This window comes from Loxodonta africana, chromosome 23, assembly GCF_030014295.1.
Source record: "Loxodonta africana isolate mLoxAfr1 chromosome 23, mLoxAfr1.hap2, whole genome shotgun sequence".
In the NCBI taxonomy this organism is placed as follows: domain Eukaryota; kingdom Metazoa; phylum Chordata; class Mammalia; order Proboscidea; family Elephantidae; genus Loxodonta; species Loxodonta africana.
The window spans coordinates 48,844,172-48,868,925 of record NC_087364.1 but is presented as its reverse complement, the minus strand read 5'-3'; the positions used below and the strand labels follow the sequence as shown (position 1 = coordinate 48,868,925).

Genomic DNA, 24,754 nt, shown 5'->3' with positions numbered 1-24,754 from the left:
CATCTCCTGCCTGGAGGGGAGACGAGAGGGTGGAGGGGGTTAGAAGCTGGCGAAAAGGACACAAAAAGAGAGAGTGGAGGGAGAGAGCGTGCTGTCTCATTAGGGGTAGAGTAATTGGGAGTGTGTAGCAAGGTGTGTATGGGTTTTTGTGTGAGAGACTGACTTGATTTGTAAACTTTCACTTAAAGCAGAATAAAAATTATTAAAAAAAAAAAAAAAAAGCAATTTTAGTAGTGCCCCCAAGAATGCAGAAGCAAATAGAGTTTCAGTATTGACAACTACAGTTACCTTAGCTGGTATTTCATTAAAAGTGGATCGCTCAACTTTATACATAAGAGCCATGGAGCATCAGGATCAAGGTCCTACTGGAGGGTTAGTTCAGTTGTCTCAAAAGAGGCCAAGAGTGCTTTCAGTTCCAGCAGGGGCCCACTGAGTTTCATTTTTTAACTGGGTATTTAGCTAATCCCCAGATAATGGCCAACATCTGTGTATGCCAACTGCTGATTGTAAGAGAACAAAGGTCCACAAATATACATGCTTTCTCTATGATGGGCCAGGGACAGTGGGGGACACAATACTTCAAAGAGTCTTGCATACTGCCCTGTGTGTAGATCAATCACCAGTATCGGCTAAATTCAAAAAGACTTGTGAATTTTATTCGTTTGCAAGAAAGGCAAAGTTCATTAACCAGCTTGAGATTTAAGGACATTAGTAAAGTTTCACTTACATTTGGTAACCAAAAGCCAAACCCAGTGCCATCGTGTCGGTTCCGACTCATAGCGAACCTATAGGACAGAGGAGAACTGCCCTGTAGAGTTTCCAAGGAGGGCCTGGCAGATTTGAACTGTCGACCCTTGGGTTAGCAGCTGTAGTGTTTAACCACTACGCCACCAGGGTTTCCTACATTTGGTAAAAGCAGGGTTTATTTTCTTTGCTCAGTTTAAATAAAATGTTTTAAAAGAACAAGAATTGATATTTAGGAAACAAAGACCTGTTTACCTATAAAATATATATCTCACAAATTTTATCATCTAGACATTTATCTTTCAGATTTTGAAAATAAGAAAGACAATGTTACTAATATGTTGGAAGTCCTCTTTGTATCCCATCCTAATTGCATTCTTTTCCTGCTTTTCCTCCCTAGAGAGGACTACTCTTCTGAAGTTGTTGTATACCTTTTCCTCAATTGCATTTTATGTCATACTTAACCCTGGTGGCATAGTGGTTAAGAGCTAGGGCTGCTGACCAAAAGGCTGGCAGTTTGAATCCACGAGCTGCTCCTTGGAAACTATATGGGACAGTTCAACTCTGTCCTATAGGGTCGCTGTGAGTTGGAATAGACAGCAGTGGGTTTAGTTTGTTTTGGTTACTACATATGCTTATGTTCATAGACAACATACAGGACTGCTCTTTATATTTTTCAAATCCTAGAGAAAAACTGTGAAGTGGTGTTTCTCACCAAATATTGTGTTGAGATTTATTCATGTTGATACGTGTAGTTCTGATCTGTTTATTTTCTCTGCTACATGGTATATCATTAAAAATATGTCATCGATCTTTGGTAGATACACATTTGGGTTGTTCAGTTTGGCTTATTCCAAACAGGCCTTCAGTGCTCATTCATATATGTGTTTTCTTATAACCCTATGGGGTAGTTTCTTTTCAAATATACTTATAGGAAGAATTGCTGGGTGGTAGGCTATACCATGGTTCAAGTTTTGGTTATCCTAATTCAAACTCCTATCAGCAATCCATTATCGTTTCAGACTTGCCAAAATTTTGCCCTTTCAATGGATGCAAAATGGCCTGTCATTGGTGTTTTCATGTGACTTCCCTGATTACTGGCAAGGCTGAGCATGTTTAAAGGTTCATTAGCCATTCAGAATTTATCTTTTGCGAATTACCTATATATCCTTGAACCTATTTTCTATTGTGTTTGGGACATTTTTTTTCTTCTGTATTTCCGAGAGCTCTTAATATATTCTACCTTTGTCTTCTCCCAATCTGGGCTATCTTTTAATTTTGCTGCCATTTGTCTATCAGAAGTTTTATATTTTAGTGTATTTGGATTTATCGAGTTTTCTTCCATCTACATTAGCTTAATCCTTTTTGTTCCCAAAGTAGCAGTGCTTTCTGTAGTGAACAACATCTAGGCCACCCCAGAATCCAACTCTTCCTGTTAGTTCCTGTTCTTAGGAGGTCTGTTTCTAGAATGGAAATATGGATTTGTGGTAGAGGCCTCATAGCTCTTAGAGCAGCTCACGTTGTTTCAGCCTCGCCTGTATCCTTGCTCCAAGACACTCATTTTATATCACTGAATCCTTACAGTTCTATTTGCTGGTAGTGTTACTTCCAGCTTACCACATCGGGAAACTGAGACTTAAAGAAATGTAAATAACTTGTTTCAGCATAAGAAATGTCAGGCTATTTGACTCGAAATCATGTGCCATCCGTGGTACTGTGTGTTGCCTTAACAAACTTTGTTGTAATTGCATAGATGGGTGAAAACCTGGAACTTTTCTATGTTGATCCACCATGACAGGATCTGAGAGAACGTCTGGAACAGTTTACACTTGCGTGTTTGCCAGCTTCATTCTTCTCATAGGTGAAATGCGTGAGTTATCACTAAAACACTCCATGCTGCCTGAACTCACACTAGTCGAGATTGTTTGCCTGCTCCTTTGGAGGGAAGTAAAATAAAGGAATCCCAGAATTTTAGACTGCTGGAAATCATTTTAACCATAAAGATTATACAAGGAAACCAAGATTATTTTAGCAAATGAGGTGCCATTGTAAGATGAAGACCAGTTTTGGGAAAAAGAAGCAATGATGAAATTAACTCTTGTATCAATATCTACGGCTTCTCGATCAACATGTATTCTCATCAAAAGCAACAATGAAAATGATTTCCTTTAATACTCTGAATAACTAAAAGAAAAATTTTCTTTTAGTCATTTTAATACAGATTATATTGGGAAAATCACCTTTTTTTACCTTCACATATTGTTTGATCACTGAATAGGTGGTCTGAGTTTGCCTTAGGGAGAACAATATTTGCACCACTTCCTTTAGCATAACTTGTCTGCCAAGGTAAAGTGTGTTCCTGTAAATTCACATGCAGTTAGCTTCCTCTCCTAGACAACCATAACAACGACACCCATAACAATGACACCCATAACAGTGCATGTATCTTGTATTCTGAATCTATAAAAAATGGATTATTCATTTAACATCAAAGGAGGTTATTTTTTTATAAGTTTGACCACAGTTTTTAGCAATGTTAATTACTTTTCTTTTTTATAAGGAAGAATTTGCCCTTTGGTATCCTTATTTATTTAAGTCGATCCAGTGGTTTTAAAAAGTCTCTCACTCAACCCAAGAAACTTATGAATAAGCTTTAGACTCAGGGTTTCTCCTGTGTTTTCTAATCAAACACAGATGTTTCTGTGTGCACTGTAGTTAATAGAGGCGGGAACAGATCTGACTTAGGTGTTGGTTCATAATCCTAATCTAAATATCTTTGGTATTTGGACTCGGTTTTTTTATCTCCTGAGAGTGTTGAATGTGTTATTTTTCTCTGTTTTCTACTGATGCCGAAAGAGAAGTTTCCCTTGTGATAATTTATCTGCTCTACTGTCCTAAATATAGACGAGGGCAGAAGGGACTAGGTGACTCCACATCACAGAGCTCTACTTTTCTTGGCACGAGTGCAGGTGGGAGACAGAGGAGGAACAGGCATGTGGCTTTGGAGCCAGCCAGACCCAGGCTGAGAGCTGGCCAATGCCTCTGATGTTGTCACCTTCAGCCTGTCTCATTGTCTGTATCGTGGGAAGACAACTGCGTATTGATGTAGGAGAGAGCTTTTAGACAAGGAAACAGCACTAGAGTGACTTTGCCCAGGTTAGTCAAGGCAAAAATGGGAGCAAACTAGGCAATTGACTCCCATCAAGTAGCTGTGTGACCTTGAGCAAGTCACTTACCCTGTCCGTAGGCTCAGTTTCCTTGCCTATAAAAGGGATAAGAATTGTACCCACTTCGTAGGCTGTTGTGGGAATATATTGAGTGAATACGTGCAGAGTGCCTGGATCACTACCTGGCATTTAGTAAGCACTGTGCAAGTTTGCTTTTTATTATTACTGTTGACTTTGTCACACGATGAATTTCTATGGGAGGCAGAATGGAGCAATCCTGGCTCAAGTGGAGTAAACATGGGCTTTGGAATCCTTGTTCTAACATGAACCTAGATGAAGTTTCCTGTAAAATAAGGCCTGAGCTAAGGTTGCATGGTAGGTGTTACTGGGAATAGTTCTAATTCAAGAGCTGCAAGGGTGAGGGGAGAAGAGAAGTGAGGCAGAGAAAAATGCAAGGGGATGAGTTACCTAGCTAGCGAGAGCTTCATAAGAACGTCAGCCAGCTGCTGTGATGTAGGACATTGTCTAGATAGGCTGTGTGGTATCACTGTGCCTCAGAACAGTCAGGGTGATGAGAAGTGGAGAGAGATGTGCACCTGCCAGCATCTTTAAAAAAAAAAAAAAGCTGCTATTGGGCCGATTCCAACTCATAACAACCCTATGTGTTAGGGTAGAACTGTGCTCTGTAGGGTTTTCAGTGGCTGATTTTTCAGAAGTGAATCACCAGGTCTGTCTTCCAAGGCACCTCTGAGTGGACTCGAATGAATCTTCAACCTTTAGGTTAGCAGCCAAGGTGTTAACCATTGTACCACCCAGGAACTCTGCCATCTCCTTAACTGCTGTCCACTCTCTCGGTTTGTTACTTGGTTTTCTGTCTCTCCCCCAACCCCCCACCCTACTCCCAGCTCTGGAGGAAGAACATGAACCCCACGCCCCCGGTACATGGTTGTGAGAATTGAGGAAGGATGTGACTTATATTCTAAATCAGTACTGGGTAGTGAAACAGCTGTCTGAAGGCTGTTTCCACTGGAAACAATGATATCTTGTGGGATTGACTCACACTTCTATGTGACAAAGCTGCCCTGGGTTTCTTGGGTTAGTATTAAAAATAGCCGTGAATAATCATGGAACCCTGGTGGCATAGTGGTTAAGTGCTACGGCTGCTCACCAAAGGGTCGGCAGTTCTAATCCACTAGGCGCTCCTTGGAAGCTCTATGGGGCAGTTCTACTCTGTCCTATAGGGTCGCTAATGGCACTGGGTTTTTTTTTTTTTTTTTTTTTGGTGAATGATCATTATCGGAAGCACCCTGATAACATACTAGACTAGTTCATATTAGCTAATGGCAGAGGTTATAGACATTTTAAGAACCATGTATGTGTTTTGCTTTGTGCAATTACAGATTTATTTTCATTTTTGGCCAGGGAGAAAAGAGGGAACATGGTTTCTAGCTCCTGTTCTGTGGGCACAATGAGTCTAGATTATTTACACCAACATGTCCAATCTCAATACCTCAGGGCGAAAAGCCGAGTCAGGATTAAGCCAAATGGAGACTTTCATGTAAAACTAGGAAAGAAGGGTAAGAAGTGGAGGACTGCGAGCAGTGAGGACCCCAAAATCAGGTTAGAAGTGGAGGTCAGATGGAGGACAGTGTTTGCAAATCAAACTTCCATCTCTTGGAACCACAGCAGTTACAGTGAGTCTCCAGACTCAATGGCCACGGGCAGGAGAAGGGACTTTGTGATTCCACAAGGCAGAGCCTCTCCTTTTCTTGGCACCTGTGCAGGTGGAAGACAGAGGAGGGACAGGCGTGTGGCTTTGGACCTGGGCTGAGAGCTGGCTGATGACTCTGAGACTCTGACGTTGTCACCTCATTCAGCCTGTCTCATTGTCTGTAGAGGGGAATACTGATACCACCTCCCTCATGGAGTTATGATGATTACATGAGACGGTACGTGAATGGTGCGTGACAAGCACTCCGCAAAGGCCCAGTACACAATCAATTTCAATAGCCATTAGCTGTGTTAGTTACTAATACTTCACTGGCCTAGTTATCTACTTCTTACACATTGTACTCCTCTCAGTGGGCAGCTGTTGTTCAGTGGTAGAATTCTCACCTTCCACACAGGAGACCTGGGTTTGCTACCTCATGCATAGCCACCACCCGTCCATCAGTGGTGGCTTGCATGTTGCCATGATGATGAACAGGTTTCAGTGGCACTTCCAGACTAAGATGGACTAGGAAGAAGGGCCTGGTGATTTACTTTAAAAAATCAGCCAATGGAAACCGTGTGGATCCCAGTGACCCAATTCTGTTGTGTATGGGGTTCTCACAAGTTGGGGGCTGAATCTACAACAGCTAATAATTAACTACAACATACTCCTTCTCTCGGGTGCTCTTTCAACCAGAGTGTTTTACCTCTGAGAGTATTTGTGGCATATGAGGGAAATAACATTATCTCCTTGGGGCATTCACTGGATGACCTGGAGCTGACAGCTTCTCTAATAGATAGCTCCTTGATTAAGTTATTTAATCACCAAATATTTGTTGAGTTGATACTCACCTGGGAGTCAGCAGTGAACAGTCATGGCTCTTAGCCCCCAGGAGTGTCCTTGTCCAGGAGGAAGACGGTGGTGTCAGCACATGACTGTGGCTCAGGGGACAGGGCTTTTCCACCTTAAGGTCTTGAGAGGATGTCCATGAACCCATTAAAATATATGCAACGTGCTGTGCATGAGCATAGGTTCATTTTTCTGAGATTGTGGGTTCATAACCTTTATCAAAGTCACACAGAAGGAGGCAGGAGCTCTATAGTAGGAACAACTGCAAAGTGCTATGAGAGTTCGAAGCCCTATGCTTGGCCAGGTAAGACTGAAGGGATTTTCAGGAGAAGGAAGGACATTAACTAGGTCTGACTGGCTAATGCCTTCAGTGATTGTTTTTGCCAGGCAAGCCTTACTAGTTTCTCTGCAATTAGTGTGGTATAGTCCAGAAATTTCAGGTCAAGTTGAACGGGAGAGACATTCAATTCTTAGAATAGCCCACCAGAAGTCAGCTGCTAGATGGCATGCTAGTTTTGTGAGCTCAGTAAGAGGTAAAAGGCAAAATGCTGCCTGGTCTATTAACACTTAAAAACAGTGACATGTAAGAAATGCTCTTAAGATTATTTTTCAGGGGTTATCTTTTAATATAACTAGCCTCTGGGTACACCAACAGCACTGATTACCTTTGCCCAGAGATGTATATCTATTATCACACTTGTTCTTCACAGCTTCCTACTGCAGGAAACACAAGTGGTACAATTTTCATTTTACAGAAGAGATAGCCAAGCCCTGGAAGCTGGTTGTTGCCTAGGTTACATTGCTAGTGAGTATAGAACAAACCTAGATCTTCTGACCTTCCTCTACACCACTGATATTTAATTATCTGTCCAAGGCATGTAATAGGTCCTTCTTTTGACTGAATTGTGTCCCCCCAAAATGTGTGTCAACTTGGGTAGGCCATGATTGCCCGTATTGTGTGGTTTTCCACCATTTTGTCATCTGATGTGATTTTCCTATACGTTGTAAATCCTACCTCTGTGATGTCAATGAGGCAGGATTAGAGGCAGTTATGATAATGAGGCAGAACTCAATTTACAGGATTAGGTTGTATCCTGAGTCATTCTCTTTTGAGATATAAAAGAAAGAATTGAGCAGAGAGGAGAAGGGACCTCATTACCACCAAGCAAGAAGAGCCAGGAGCTGAGTATGTCCTTTGGATCCAGGGTCCCTGCACTGAAAAGCTCCTAGACCAGGGAAAGATTGATGACAAGGGCCTTCCCCTAGAGCTGACAGAGATAGAAAGCCCCTCCCCCCACCCCCGGAGCTGGTGCCCTGAAGTCAGACATCTAGCCTCCTAAACTGTGAGAGATTAAAATTATTTGTTAAAACCATCCACCTGTGGTATTTCTGTTATAGCAGCACTAGATAACTAAGATAGCCCTCCACTGATATTTGTAGAATTGATGTGTTTTGTTTTTAATTCAAAGATTGAAGTAAACATCAAGAGTTTTGTTTTTGCTTTTTAAGTGCTATTTTCTCAAAACATATCATCTGGAATGTAGAATATATCAGTATCATTTACTTTATTCAAAGTCAGCTAAAGTAAAAAAAAATATTTACCTGTGGCTTACTATGTCACTAAAGATTGAGCTTAGTATTTGAATCCACACTTATGATTTTTGCATTTCAGGGTATATCAAGTCAATTCCAGACAAATAATCGATGTGTAATGTGTTTTGGAGGTTATATAATGTGACTCTTCCAATTAATTTCATTTTAGTGAAAAATAAGAAAGCAAGAAATTCTCATGAATTATTTTGTTTTTAAATTATCTACTTCTAATTTTTTTTTACCTTCATACATTATGATATGATTTTCTGCTTAGAAAGCCAATACATTTATTTCTCTTGGTAAGCACAAATAACATATAGAAAAAGTATGAGTTAACTTTGCATGTCATGCCAAAAAGGGAAGCAAGAAGTAAATTACAATTCTCTTCACAGAATTAATTTTTTTTTTTTTTCCTTTTGAAATTGTTTTAAGAGTATATAAGAGAATAAAAGCCTCCCAGTGACCTACCTCTGTAGGTTAAGTGGCTAAATTTTGGAGTCCAGTCGACCACATTGAGGTTCAGCTCCATCATTTCCCAGCCATGTGGTCCTGGGCAAGTTTTCTAAACTCTCCAAGCTTCTCATCTTAAAAATGGGAGTTACAGTGAGACCCAGCTCCTAAGGTGGTTGTGAGGATTCAATGAGATCATGCAGTTAATCTCTTTGTACAGTGCCTGGCATGTAGTACAGAGTCAGTAAACATTAGTTAATGTTAGTATTTATTTTAATATTAATAATTATAGTTGATTCTATAATTATTATATTTTGCCTAAGGCAATGTTTATGCATTTTTTATCTAGAGAGGAAAATATCTACTTCTCTTTGATTTTCTACTTCCCAATCTTCTTGTTGAAAATTGAGATCAGGAAAAAAAAACAAAACTCTAGATTTCTGTTTTCAGCACTGAATAACTGGAGGTCGTTAAATGTCCCCTGCAAAGATTCTTAATTCTAGTATTGAAAACCAGAGAAAAAAAAACCTATTTATTTCCCAGATACAGAGGCAAACAGAAGTAAAACACAGCTGCTTTTATCTCTCCGTGGGCACTAGCTCTTCTTGGTACAGAAAGAGATAATGATCTTGCAATATAATTTCATAAGGAGATAACAAAATCAATTGCATTATCCCAATGTAAACAGTAAAGACTTTATGCCATTGCTGGTTAAGAAAGGCTGTAACTGTGGCAGCTGCTCACCCACCATTATAGATTATTTTAGATGAAAGACAGCATTGACTAATAATGAAGGTTTGACAACAGAGGCACGTGGGTGGTCTTACAGCTTGATAGTCACAAATAAGACCAGACAACATTATCGGATAAAAAGTCAATACATAAAACAGCCATGGACACAAGTGAAGGCAATGATGGACAAATAATTTGGTTTATTTCCATTATTAAATAACAGTCTTCACGGAAGCCTGAGCAAATCTGCAAACCTTTTGGGCCCACTGAAATTCCTTGTGATCTTAAAAAAACATTACAAACCGCGAAAGTAAGTCTAAGAAGAAATTCAAGAAGCTGTCAGCATATGTTGTTTCCATAATTAAAATGACTGTGGGGTTAAGCCCTGGTGGCACAGGGGTTAAGAGCTCAGGCTGCTAACGAAAAGGTTGGTAGTTCAAACCCAGCAGTTGCTCCTTGGAAACCCTGTCACACAGTTCTACTCTGTCTTATATGGTTACTATGAGTCAGAACCAACTCAATGGCAATGGGTTTGATTTTTAGGTTTTTTGGTGGGGTTAATATGATCGCATTCAAGGTATGGTGATTAAAGTAGAGCATATTGTTTGTTGTCACAGACTTTAAAGTTCATAGTTTATAGGCATTCAAACCCACAAAATGAAAATAATAATTATGAACTTCTATAACCAAGTCAATGAGATTTTTAAAAAATCAGTTGCAGTTGAGTTGATTCCAACTCGTGATGATTACATGTGTGTCAAAGTAGAACTGAGTCCTGTAGGGTTTGCAATGGCTGACTTTTCAGAAGTAGATTACCAGGCTTTTCTGCCAAGTTGCCTCTTGGCAGGCTTGAACTGCCGAACTTTCAGTTAGCAGCCAAGCATGTTCACTGTTTGCATCACCCAGGAACTCCTCATGAGATTTTAGAGTCAGACAAATCTGCTTTATAATCACAACACTGACACAAGTTGAGTGACCTTGGACAAGTGACTCAGCTAAATTTCTCAGAATAATCTTCCTTGCTTGGTAGGATCGTCGTGAGCTTAAATAATGCCAAAATAGGGCTTGACTCATAATGAAAACTTGATGATAAATGGTAAGAGTCTTCCTTTCTGTTCCTTTTCCTCGCCTTTCCTTAAGTTTATCACACGTTAATGTGCTTCTTTTCTCTCCATCTGAAATAAGATATTTATTTTAGTTCGATCCGGTAGCTCTGTCGTATTCATCCTAATTATCTTACAATTTAGCAATTACTGTAGTCTCTGTGTAGCCTAAAATTAACATACATTTTTACCATTAGCACCTTGTTCAGAAGAAGTCATTTGGAGTAACCCTTGTTTTTCTTTGCTGTGCTGAGAAAGCTGACAAAGTTAATAAGTCTGTTTAATCAATAGAAAATATCTGAAGGCTTTAAAAATTAACAGGAAACAATGATATAATGTAATCTCTTACTTGTGTTTCCTCGTCCCATTTCCTCTAAATGTTTCTTTACCATGTATTTTAAATAAAGCAAGACCTGGCTCATGGGTGGCATCTAATGAATGTTCATTGAATGGAAAGGGAAGGAAATAAATATTTTGATTGTGACCAGAGCCAAGGGCTCCACAATATGCCATTGGTTGATAGACACTAAATAGACCTGAATAGTTTAAATTATCTAGGTTAGAAAACATTCTGCTGCCTGCTTCCCTTATTCATATGAGAAATTACTTAGATTAATTTCTTGGAATAGGAGAAGAGTTAAATTAATTAAAATTATAAGGAGTGGCTGAACAATTTTATGGCATCTTTCATCTATAATCAGTTTTAGTGTTAAAGGGGTCATAAAGATGATATGGCTCAACCTCCTTAATTTATAAATGAGGAAACTGAGGCACTGAGAGCTGAAACAGCTTGCCCCACATGGCTCATCCTATAGTGGCTGAGCTGCAAGAGGAACCCATTTCTGATTTTTTCCATTAGAGCCAGCTCCTAAAGAGACTCGCCCCAGGGCACTTATTTATATTAATACTTCCATCTACTCTATCTCTCAGGGGGCTTACCTACTACGTACATAAACTATACAGCAAGATAAAGGCCATGAATGAGAACATTGCTTTTGGGTCAGAGAAACCTGGGTTCAAATCCCTGCTCTACCACTTACTAGCTGTGTGATCTTGCATAGCTTAATCTAAGTCTGATCAAGTTTTCTTGTTTATAAAGAGGGGATAACACAGTTTTGTCATCTGTAAAGTGAAAGTAATAAACCATAGATTTAGTATTCATGATGAATGTAATAATGTGTATAAAGGATTGCCACCAAGCCAAGCACGTATTAAGCACTCTGTACACATTAACTATTATAAAGTAAATTAGAAGAGAGAAAGTGAATGGGAAACAATATAGGCAAGGAGAGTCGTATATTTTACTAATAGTAGGCTGAAAATTTGGCCCCAAGCTTCCTTTCAGCCAGCATAAAGAAAGACACATGATTAATTACACGGCTCACGGGGAACTTGGATGTATTCGTTATATATTTCTGGCCAAACTGTTACTGCCTGCCTCTACCCCCATCTTTGAATTTTAAAACAAGATCTCTTTCTACTAGACACACCCATGTAAGTTTTAGAGACTTGTGGAGTTACAGTGAGGGCTGCCCAGTTTGCTGGAGACTTCTCTGGCATTTCCCACTTCGGGAGCCAGCTCACTGATAACACCTGAGGAGAGAACCCGGCTAAGTGTCCTTCCCTCAGCATGTCCCATTCTTAGGAAGCCCAGGACCCTGAAGGCAGCCAGGGATGAACTTCGGGTCATGGATCTTATTTCCCTCAGCCACATCAGCAACTCGTTAATCACAGGGACCAACCTTATTTCTTGACATACTCATTCATGGCATTGCAAACGTGGTGGATGTTCAGTAAACACTGGTGCTTTGCGGTAATAAACGAATACGTGCCGAAGATGCTGGTATGAGATTTCATGGCCTGGTTGTAACAGAGATTATTTCTATATCAGGCAAGATAGACTTTTCATCCAACTCTGATGACAGCACTCAGTTTTTGAAATGAAAAATAAAGTCCGTATGAACTCTTCTTTGCTGGGTACTGATGTGCAACGGCTTGTGTTATTAGATGTCAGAATGAAACATAATGGATTTTCTTAAAGAGAGGGAGAAGTATAATTCTGGTACCTTAGGTATCTTTTGGAATAGGTAGATTAATCAATGTCCTTTCAAGACACATACCTCATTATAACTGTTAAGTCATGGCCAAGGTGAAATGTGGAACGGTCAGGACAAACCCCCCTGCCGTCGTTGAGTCATTTCCGATTCATAGTGACTCAGGATAGCATAATATTTTTAAATCACATATTGTAATTATTGTGAAATGCCTTAAACTTTCTTTAGAAAATATTTGAAGTTGCTAATTTTATATGGTATTCCTCTTTCCCATGTATCTACTAGTTAAGAATCACTTTCTATCTGGATAGCACATTCCCAAACTAATCTCCTTTGAATCTCTCCGTGTTTATCTAAGTTCATAAAATTGGGTGAGAGAGATGTTGGCATTCATTCAAGGCTGTGTTTCTTTGTTGTTTACGATTAAGTACCTCGTTCCAATTTTAATTTACAAGCTAGGAATTCTTTAAATGTTAAACAGGAAAATAAATTAAGAGGTGACTGGGGTTAACTGGGGCTCACACAGAGCCAGGTGATTTGTTGTGTCTGTATTCTCTGCTTAAGCTTGGATTCAAATATGTACTCTGATTTCCTTTGACCAAAGTAATAAGTTCTTGTAACCCTTTCCTTCTTTGCCAGCTTCTTTGCTTTTACCCTGTCAGAAGTCAACATGTCGCTGAAAAATGAGCCCAGAGTAAACACCTCTGCACTGCAGAAAATTGCTGCCGACATGAGCAACCTGATAGAAAATCTAGACACGCGGGAGCTCCACTTTGAGGGAGAGGAGGTGGATTTTGATGTGTCTCCTGGTGATCCCAAGACACATGAAGGTATAGACTAATGATCCGAGGAGAGGAGGGACGGGGGAGACAGTGCATCAGGGTTGGTTGGCAGAGCCCAATTTTGAAATAACCAGCAAGTGAATTGATCTTCCTCTCAGATGTCATTACACTGGGCCGAGATTGTTCCATTAGCTACTTTCTTGTTTTAACACATTATGACTCTTAAAAAGGATCCCGTAAGAGGCCAGTATGCTGTTATCACTTCCTGCAATAACTTTATTTACTTATTTATTTTCTAGTGTCTATTCCTTTCTCTGCTATTTATAACACGCAAGGATTTAAGGAGCCTAATATACAGACGTATCTCTCTGGCTGTCCAATAAAAGTGAAAGTTCTGGAAGTGGAACGCTTTACATCTACAACAAGGGTGAGAGCATTTATGTATTCCGCTTCTGTTTGTCAATATATATGATTGAATACATTGACTTTCATTTCCTTCTGTTTTTTTTAGTTTTGTCTGTTTGTCTGTCTATCCCTTCCAAGTCCACGTCACCTCTCAAGTTTTGCTTCCTTCCCCATTTAGTCTTTATTTTCATACTTCTCTTTCCGCATTCTGGACAATTGCTTTTTTTTTTTTTTTTTTGGCATTTAAGGCAATTTATTAGTGTAGTGTATTGCGAAGTACCTCCCCTAGTCCTCCTCTGTCCCCAATTTTCTGTTTAATTTGGACTTTGGGAGCATAGCACTCTGGCGGTACAGTGGTTAAGCACTTGGCTGCTAACCAAAAGGTTGGAGGTTTGAACTCACCAGGAGAAAGATGTAGCAGCCTGCTTCTGCAAAGATTACAGCTTTGGAAACCCTATGGGGCATCTCTACCCTGTCTTATAGGGGCACTATGAGTCGTAATTGACTCAACGTCACTGGGATTCTTAGAGCACAGGCATTCAACCTAGAATACCAGGTGTAGGTCAAGGAAGAATTTAGCTGTCCTCACACTTATTTAGCAAGAAAATAATGATGCTAGCAGGCTCTTAAAAGAAATCCAGGATTCTGGATTGGCCAGTCCTGTTAGCGAAGTACTGCTGAGGGAATTCTGCTAGCACACTCTGCCCCTCTGATTTGTTCCTAGTACTCCTTCATGCCCCATTCACATTTTTTCTTTTTGAACACTGGAAATGCTTTGGAATAAAATGTCTTCATCAAGCATAGCTGTACTCTGTAAAATGGAGTGGGCTCAGAGAAGCTGTGAGGGTAGCTACATTTGTGGTTACTGCCTAGATTTCACAGTTATCCAATCTGTTGGATGTGTGAAGTTGCTTCGGGTAAAGCTTTAGCCACAGTGGAATAAAGTCCTTTTGACACCTGCTTCAGGGGAAAATCCAAAATACCTGTTGCTGTCGCGTCAATTCCGACTCAAAGCACGGAATAACTTTCTGTCAGGAGCAGGCTCTGCTTTCCCTTCCTCCTTGTCTTTTGGAGGGTGGAATGGGCTGCCCTGATTTCTGATGGTTTTGCCTAGTGTTCTGTCCCTACATATCTGTGTGTACACTGATCCCCAGTGTACGCCCACCTTGGTGTCCAGCGTGTGCTTTAGGCTCTTCCTGTTCTGAGTTGAGTTCTTGTCTCCCTGATATACCACCGAGCATGACCCATCCAGAGGGGTTTCTAAGATGAACTTTGTGTTTTGATTTTGCCTGCCAGCTCCTTGATTAAGAAGCACTAATGCGTGCATAGGTAGTTAAATGCACAGAATCGAGAGCCAGGCTCCATGGTTTAATTCTTGGTTTTGCTTTGTGTTCTTGGAAAAGTTACATAACCTCTCTGTTTCTCAGTTCCTTCATTTGAATAATAGATAAAATAATGCCTACCTCGTAGGTTTGTTATGAGAATTTAATAATAATGTGCTATATATTATTATTATTGAATATTTTATTGTGTTTTAGGTGAAAGTTTATACATCAAATTAGTTTCCCATTCGATAACTCATACACAGATTGTTCCATGACATTGTCGCCATCCCCGCAATGTGGCAGCACTGTCCCCATTTTCACCCTGCCTTCTCCATTCCCATTCTTCCAGTTTCCCTACCCCTCCTTCCTTCTCATCTTTGCTTTTGGGCAAATATTGCCCGTTTAATCTCTTGAGTTGATTGTTCTAAGGAATACATTCCTCACGGGTGGTATTGTATATTTTATAGGCAAATCTATTATTTGGTTGAAAGGTGACCTCCGGGAACGGCTTCAGTTCCAAGTTAAAAGGGCATCTTGTCTTAGGGCGATAGTCTCAGGGGTTCCTCACTCTATCAGTCCAGTAAGTCTGGCCTTTTTTATAAATTTGAGTTTTGTTCTATATTTTTCTCCCGTTCTAACCAGGACCTTCTATTGTGCCCTGGTCAGAGCAGTTAGTAGTGGTAACCGAACACCATCTAGTTCTGGCATCAGGCTAGAGGAGGCTGTGGTTCGTGTGGGCCATCAGTCTTCTGGACTCATTGTTTCTTTGAGTCTTTGGTTTCCTTCACTCTCCTTTGCTCCAGATGGGAGGAGATCAATAGTTGTATCTTAGATGGCTGTTCACAAGCTTTTAAGACCCTAGATGATACTCATCAAACTAGAATGTAGAACATTATAAACTATGTTATGCCAATTGACCAAGATACCCCCTGAAACTATAGTCCTGAGCCTTCAAACCCAGTAACTCAGTCCCACAAGGTGTTTGCGTATATCTAGGCAGCTTATGGAGGCAGCTTCCATAACTGTGCTTTACTATGTATAGGATATATATGCAGTACATACAAATACATATATACAGATGCCCACAGCTATACCTATATACGCACATGCATGTACTCTCATACGCCCTCTCACACCTATATACATATCTACCTGTGAAACCACTCACAAATTTTTGGTTGTTGTTACTCTTGTTGCAGAACTGGATATGTTATAGCATTTATTCTTGTATACCTCTCAGTGTCTTCATTTATGTTGGCCACTTTGTGCTGAAGTCCCCCATATTGTGTAGTGCCTTTCCCTTCATCAGACTTAACACGAGTCTAGCAAGTGATTCTCCCTTCCTCCCCCTCCCATCCCTGGTAACCATCAAATAATGTTGCTTTTGCGTAAACCTAGTCTTGACTTTTTATAAAAGTGGTGTCATATAATATTTGTTCTTTTGTGGTTGACTTATTTCACTCAGCATAATGTCCTCCAGAGTCTTCCATGTTATGTTGTATTGTTATTATTAGGTATCTCCTAAAGTTATTCAGGAGCCCTGGTGGCACAGTGGTTAAGAGATGGGCTGCTAACCAAAAAGGTTGGTAGCTCGAATCCACCAGCCACCCCTTGGAAACTCTATGGGGCAGTTCTACTTTGTCCTATAGGGTCTCTATGAGTCAGAATTGACTCGAGGGCAATGGGTTTGTTTTTGGGTTGAAGTTATTCATGAAGATAAAGCCAACCAGACCAGGGGCTTCTCTTGGCTCATACTCTTCTGTTAGTCAAATGAGCTTGTTTTATTTCTGCTTTAAATCTTGGTCTGTGTGAGAAAACTAAGGATTATCCTTATCCTTCTATAGGGTTGCAATGAGTTGGAATTGACTCAATTGCAACGGGTTTCTTAGTGTTTACTAAGGAATATGAACTATATTCATGCAGTTTGAATGTGATTTCAGGCAGATAAGAATGACACTTATTATAATTTCTGAATATATGCTATGTGCCAGCTCATCAGGAGCCCTGGTGGTACAGTGGTTGAGAGCTCAGGCTGCTAACCAAAGGCCAGCAGTTTGAACCTACCACCTCTTCCTTGGAAACTCTATAGGGCAGTTCTACTCTGTCCTATAGGGTCGCTATGGGTTGAGATTGACTTGATGGCAATGGGCTTGGATGGGCCAGCTCATCACTAGGCACTTCTCTTTTTGGCCTCATGACAACCCACTGAGACAGATGTTATCCACTACCCCAACCCCCTGGTACTGAAGACCTTCCACTTACTCCTTCAGATCCTTTCTCCACCCTTTTCCACCCTATTGTTTGCCCCTTGAAAATCCCTTGCCCTTGTCCTGTAGCAGGAGATTCGGGTTACCCTGGACTGGCCGTGTCCCTAGACCAAAGGCACCACCCTATCCCAAGGTGGCCCTCTTTGCATCACTCTTTCCTTCTGGTTCCAGCAACTTGTCTTGCCTCTTGTCTCTTCAGGACTAGGGATGGTGACATCTCTGCAATCATGAGTCCCTGTTACTGTCCTCTTCTTTGTGGTCCCCCAGCCCCTGCCACACCTTTGTGGGAAGTACCTTTATTAAAACTCCTCAAATTATTCTATTCCAATTCCCAAAAATTCCAATGCTAGGACCTTATCTGATAGTTGAGTCACTTGGCTGAGGTTTCACAGGTGGTAGACTTTTAAACCTACAAAACCTTCAAAAAGGACATAATGTACTGTTTGCACTGTATCATTCTGCCTCACAATTGAGGCATTATTCATATGTGAGGAGGGAGAACGCTTAGTTTTACAATGTTTTGTAATTTTTCAGCTCTCTTTGATTGAGAAATAGAAGTCCAGGAAATGTGGCAGCTTGCCTGATGTGTATAATATTTCTTATTTACTTGGCTCATCTTAAATCGAGCTCTTTTCACTCAAATCCAAAGGTCCTGACCACTCTTGAGTTTTCCTGCATCCTTCTCTGCAAAACATAATGCAGGATGATGACCGTAATGTTGGTCAGGATGAAAGGAAGTATGTAATATTGAACTCCAATTTTCGGCTGCAGCAGCTGTGATGGGTCTTACCTAGAGAGAAAGCAAGTACTAGCTTTGAATATTTACCAGTGGATGGATGCTGGTTTTAAATACACAAGTTGTACTGATTCTCATGCTGTTTTATATACCACCTCTACACACGGTGGTCATGCTTTAAAAGTTTGCAAAGTATGCAACCATCAGGACTGAATGGCAGCCAACCAACTATGGTGCCGGGATGACTCACAGTCACCCAGGGGTTGCTGACACCAGGGCTTGGATAAAGGAGCAGAGTCAGAGACATTTACCCGTCCCAGCCTTCATCACCTATGGCGTCTCAGCCTCCCCGCAGGGACCAGTATCCTCTAGGTGATTCAGAGTGACACTCCCCACATACTCACACACCCTACAGGAGCTTCCTTCAAGATCTCCTGTGTTTTAAAAATACCCTTCCTTCTCATGACAGCCTCTTCTATATCAAAACTCCTATTCCCCGGCTCTGTTAGATCTTCTGAAACAATTCACTAGTCACCCAGGTATATTTGCATTTTGAAAGAAGTATTGAAAAATTTTAAGAGATTCATTTTGGTTAAGTAGTTGGGGAAAATACTTTGTGGATAATTATATTTTCTTTCTTAATTGTCCCTTACCTTCCTGGCCATTGGTGGCTCCTCAAAGAAGTGGTGTGGTGTAGGTAAGTCTGGACCATAGAATGTGTTTCAGAAGGAGGAGAAAGGGCATGTAATGTCATTTGTGAAGGGCAAGATATGGTGCAAAGATAGTATTCTTGGCATCCCTTTTCTCCTGCCTCCTTCTAGTCCCTTCCAATTGTCTGTTCATGCCTGTTGGGTGAGATACCTATAGGCTAGTCAGGGCCTTCTTTCATGGTGTTCTTTACCTGCTTTCTGGTTTCTGTTGTGTGTATGTGTGTGAGTGTGTATGTCTAGGGGTATGTGTGTGTGTGCGTGTTTGAGAAGATAGGATTAGTAGGAATTTATGATTCAAAATTTGCGTTATGTACGTTATAACATACTGAAGAAGGTGTTTTTTTTTAATCAGGGATTGAGAAATCCGAAAATTTGAAAAAATGTTTATGTAATTATGCAAAACAAGTAGGTTGGATTTAAGGATATTTTCGTGTTACTTATTAGCTATTGCTCATTGAGAACTTTTGGAATTTGTGTTGTTATCTTAAATACCAACCATTTTTATTTATCACTGTAGGTACCAAGTATCAATGTTTACACTATTGAATTAACACATGGAGAATTTAAGTGGCAAGTTAAGAGGAAATTCAAGCACTTTGAAGAATTTCACAGAGAATTGCTCAAATACAAAGCCTTTATCCGAATCCCAATTCCCACCAGAAGGTAACTGTTTCAATATTAATCATAAAGTTATCTTAGTATACAAATTGGACGGAAAAAATATTTCGTTCATATTATAGGTTAATTTGTACATTGTTGGTAGATATTTTCAATTAAACAGGCTCTTCTAAAAATAAGCCACCTCCTAAAAGGTATTAGGAGAGTCCTGGTTCAAAAAATAATCAAATAACTGTTTGTGTGTGTGGTTTTTTTAGACACACATTCAGAAGACAAAATGTCAAAGGGGAGGAGCCTCGAGAGATGCCAAATTTACCACGTTCATCTGAAACTAGTATTAGAGAAGAACAATTCTTAGGTAGAAGGGTAAGTCCTTTAACTATTCAATTATTTTCAACACAATCTTTGCAGTGCTATAGGAGCACAGGGAAGCCCTGGTGACACAATGGTTAAAGCACTCGGATGCTAACCAGATGTTGGCAGTTTGGAACCCACCAGCCGCTCTATGGAAGAAAGATGTTACAGTCTGTTTCCATTAAGATTACAGCTTTGAGAACCCCATGGGGCAGTTCTTCTCTGTACTACTGGGTTGATACGTGTCAGAATCGACTCGAAGACAACGAGTTAAGTTTGGTTTAGAAACATAGCACATAAGCAGGGGTGAGGCAGATCTGACCACAACTTCTCTCATCTACTGATGGATCACCCAGGCTGGCTTAGCTGGTTTAGCTTCTCTGGAGCTAGGTTAGTCATCTCCTTCTTTCCTAAGCCATTTTGGATGGAGCCTTGGGAGGTTACATTTTCCCAGAAGAGGAGTTATGTTATGAAGAAGCTATGTTCCTGCAGGAAACTCTTTAGGCCAATTGTGAGTCAAAAATTGAGCTCATCTTTATGAGTTTTGAGAACTACTCTTTAAAATTACATATTTCCTTACTTTTACTTTATTATTTATGGTAAGACCAAAACTAAACCCATTGCTGTTGAGTCAATTCCAACTCATAGCGATGCAATAGGACAGAGTAGAACTGCCCCATAGGGTTTCTAAGGAGTGGCTGGTAGATTTGAACTGCTGACCTTTTGGTTAGCAGCTGAGCTCTTAAGCAAAACAATAAGACAGAGTAGAACTGCCCCGTAGGGTTTCCAAGGAGTGGCTGGTGGATTTGAACTGCTGACCTTTTGGTTAGCAGTCGATTTCTTAACCACTGAACCACCAGGGCTCCATTATTTGTCATAGCTTATTCTAAATAAGTGTAAAATCTCATTTTTAAACTGTGGATGGGCCAAGACAGGGTTCGAGAGGAGCAGAACAGAGGGCAGATGTGTATGAGAGGAAACTCAGGAGGAGGGAAATCTTTGCCCTCTCCGCTTCAGTGACACAGTGCTACAGACATTGGGAGGTTAAATTTTTTTACTAGAAAATTAGCGAAGAAACATCAGTTCTGTTTTAGAATCAGAAAATTGTTCTGCACTGGAGGGGATGTTTTGGTTTCTCCTTGGTAGTTATCATCTTGCTTAAAATCTTTTTAGGGACCTGGCCTAAATATTTTCTAAGATAACCCCGACATGTAAAATTCTACAGTTTTATGTTACTCTGTGTACATATGAGTCTGGCTGACAAGGATAATCTATGGCCATTAACCCTTAATGATTTCGCAAAAGAGATGTAGTAGCATAGGCCAAATGATTGCCATGTGCTTTTCCATTGCCTCCAAGTCTAAGAAACACATCACCCCCAAACCCCCATTTTAACATATTTGAAATCAGGGCACATATTTACTGGGTAAGTCTTTTTTTTTTTTTTGTCTGAAAAGCTGCTGATCAGTTTGTAAATTCAGTGTTAGAACTGAGGAAATACAGGTGTTTGGTAATTTCAACAAATGCTTTAAAATACCTACTATGGGCAAGCGCTATGCTAATAGCTATGGAAGAGAAAAAGAAATGTAAGGCCCAGGCTCTGTATTTAAGCAGTTTATGGACTACCTAAGCATGTGAAGGAAACCCTGGTGGCATAGTGGTTAAGTGCTATGGCTGCTAACCAGAAAGTCGGCAGTTCAGATCCGTCAGGCGCTCCTTGGAAACTCTATAGGGCAGATCTACTCTGTCCTACAGGGTCGCTATGAGTCAGAATTGACTGGATGGCAATGGGTTTGGTTTGGTTTTTTTTTTCAAGCATGCGGAAAGTTGAATAGCAAAAACAGATTGAAATGACGGTTCAAGGGAACTATGGAAATAATGCCTTCACGCTATTCCAGATTCCTTGCCCAGTGATACTGTGAAGAAACAAGTGAGTAACTTGTAAAATGAGAATGAAGTGATGATCACAGCACATCATTGTTGCTGTTTACATTTGGCAATAAGTATGACCATGTTACCATTTGTCTAATATCTGCCTTATAGAAACAACTGGAAGATTACTTGACGAAGCTACTGAAGATGCCCATGTATAGAAACTATCATGCGACAGTAAGTGCTTTTCAGTGATTTAAATTTTGAAGTTATTTGTAAAACAAATTGTCAGCTAAAATGTGGATCATTTTATGACCCCAAGTGTTGGTATCCACTTCTGCATTTTTCTTTTGGTTAAAGCAAATGGATATAACGTTGATTTGACTTCCAGGATCCAGTTTGTGGTGATATAATACTTTTTTTTAAATATTAAATGTAACTTAATATGTCTGTAACAGTAGATTTCAATGAATTTGAGATGATAACACAGGCTAGATTATCTAGAAATCAGCCTTCTTTCTTCAGGCTTCCTGAATAATATCAAAATGCATTCCTAGCCCTGAAGAAAAAAATTTGAGTAGTAAGTGATGAAAACAGTTAAGCAGAATTGAATACCCAAAGATTATATGTAGCACACTGTGATTACCATCTGAGTGGACTGCGATGCTTATAAAAGGCCTGTCTTTTCATGGGAAAAGTTAGAAGCATGGGAAAAGTTAAAGAGGGAAAATCTCTTGGGAAAACAGAAAAGAGGCGAGAGGTGGAGGGGCCTAACCACAGAGATTAGGTTTGAGGGCAGCAGCCTGCAGCCAGACAGCAGAGGGAGTGGGCTTTACAGAAGGGGTCAGGAAACAGTGAGTTCCACCATCTTAGAGGCCCTTGAAAGTGGGTTGTTTTTAAAGGGTTAAACCTCAAATATCCAGACATCTGGATTATTGAGAATGCACTGGATTATCATATTTTGTTTCTCTGGGTGTATAAAAATTGTATTGCTGTAGAGGTTGTACCTATGTATGTGACGTACGTGAAGAACTTGACAGTGGGCGCAGTTGTCATTTGGCCTCTGGTTTACAGAACACCATCACATAAACACATCTGTCTATTTAGGACAGGAAGCAAGAGAAGCTTAAGTCTGCTGAGTTTCTCAGTGACTTGTGCCCTCGGCTACCCATCATCCTGTATTACTTGGAGGTTGGGCATGCATCCAGCTAGTCCCCTTTACACACAGCTGACCAGGGCCACCACTGCCTGCCTTTGGCAGCAGCGCTCACTATGAGGGTCAGTGCACTTAAGGAGTGTCTGTGGCTTCATAACTGTGGAGAAGAGCTTTCTCAGAGAAACCAGCAATTTGGGTTCAGCCCGAGGATCTTAAGAGAAGGATGATGGGAGGGATTTCTTCCCTTCTAGGACTGAGAACATGCATTGTTGAGAGAACGTAACGAATAAGGATATTGCTGCTGTTATTACTAAAAATGTTGCCATTTGTTGTGTCCTCTGAAATCAGACGTACTGTCTTCTTAAATAGAAAACAATTTAAGTGTGAACCAGTACCAGCATGAAATAATTTTCCATTTCTTTTACTTTTCTGCCTGCCTGTGACTTTACTATTTCTTTTGGCTTTAGAACAGTGCTTGGTGGGTTTTGTCTTCTGTTTTCCATATACATTATTACATTTTGGATTCTAACATTGGTTAAAGAATGTTTAAATTTCTTAAAGGTCAACTTTAACTACTTTTCCAGTTGTAAAAGTCTTTTCAAAGTCGAGCCATATTGTACTTAGAAATTCCAGAATGCCTTGTAAATATTTCTGTAGGAATGGAAAACCCAGTTAGCAACTGTTTAAATATATTTTTGTCTGCATATTTGATGACTATTTAGAGTTTCCATCATAACGATAAATTTTCTAAAATGATATAAGCATAGTATACAATTTGATCTAAATTCTCTACATTATTTTCCTTTCATGCTAAATATAATCTGGCCTAGAGACAAGATATACAGGCGTCTACCTCCTATTTGTGAAACTAGATTGGCATCTATGTATTTCCCTTGATAATTGTGAGAAACATTAAAAATCCTGTCTGTAAAAAGCATATTAAGAGTTATTTTTATATGTGTACATATAATTAATTTATAATTTTTAAAGTGTAAAGCAACATTATTTTAAATAGGATTCTTAAGCCATGTTCGTGCCCATTCCAAAGAAAGGTGATCCAACAGAATGTAGAAATTATCAAATATCATTAACATCACATGCAAGTAAAATTTTGCTGAAGATAATTCAAAAATGGTTGCAGCAGTATGTTGACAAGGACTGCCAGAAATTCAAGTTAGATTCAGAAGAGAACATGGAACAAGAGGTTTCATTGCTGATGTCAGATAGATCTTGGCTGAAAGCAGAGAATGCCAGAAAGATGTTTACCTGTGTTTTATTGATTATGCAAAGGCATTCAACTGTGTGGATCATAACAAAATATGGATAACATTGCGAAGAATGGGAATTCTAGAACACTTAATTGTGCTCATGAGGAACCTGTAGATAGACCAAGAGGCAGTCGTTCGAACAGAACAAGGGGATACTGCATGGTTTAAAATCAGGCAAGGTGTATGTCAGGGTTGTATAATTTCACCAAACTTATTCAGTCTGTACTCTGAATTAATACTCTGAGAAGATGGACTATATGAAGAAGAACATAGCATTGGGATTGGAGGAAGGCTCGTTAACAACCTGCAATATGCAGATGACGCAACCTTACTTCCTGAAAGTGAAGAGGACTTCAAGCACTTACTGATGAAGATCAAAGACTACAGCCTTCGGTATGGATTACACCTCAACATAAAGAGAACGGAAATCCTCACAACCAGACCAATAAGCAACATCATGATGAACGAAGAAAATATTGAAGTTGTAAAGAATTTCATTGACAAAGATTTCATGGAAGCAGCAGTGAAGAAATCAAACGACATATTGCATTGAGTAAATCTTCTGCAAAAGACCTCTTTAAAGAGTTTGAAAGCAGAGATGTCACTTTGAGGACTAAGGTGGGCTTGACCTAAACCATGGTACTTTCATTCACTTCATATGCATGCAAAAGCTGGATAATGAGTAAGGAAGACTGAAGGAGAATTGATGCTTTTGAATTATGGTATTGGAAAAGAATATTGAATATACCGTGGACTGTTAGAAGAATGAACCAGTCTGTCTTGAAAGAAGTACAACTAGAATACTTCTTAGAAGCAAGGATGGCGAGACTTCGTCCACATACTTTGGACATATTATTA

At 39.9% G+C, this 24,754-nt stretch overlaps 1 protein-coding gene across 5 annotated transcripts in view; it reads left to right on the top strand.

The window, feature by feature from the left end:
* Positions 1 to 24,754, top strand: part of PLD1 (phospholipase D1) — a 230,693-nt gene that overhangs the window by 75,312 nt on the left and 130,627 nt on the right. For all 5 annotated transcript variants that reach the window (XM_010596030.3, XM_023555502.2, XM_064275473.1 and 2 more), the window contains exons 2-6: positions 13,043 to 13,233; positions 13,485 to 13,612; positions 19,146 to 19,291; positions 19,504 to 19,612; positions 21,644 to 21,709. In XM_010596030.3, coding sequence (XP_010594332.1) covers positions 13,074 to 13,233; positions 13,485 to 13,612; positions 19,146 to 19,291; positions 19,504 to 19,612; positions 21,644 to 21,709 — 609 coding nt within the window. In that variant the 5' untranslated portion in view covers positions 13,043 to 13,073. The remainder of the gene's footprint in view (positions 1 to 13,042; positions 13,234 to 13,484; positions 13,613 to 19,145; positions 19,292 to 19,503; positions 19,613 to 21,643; positions 21,710 to 24,754) is intronic.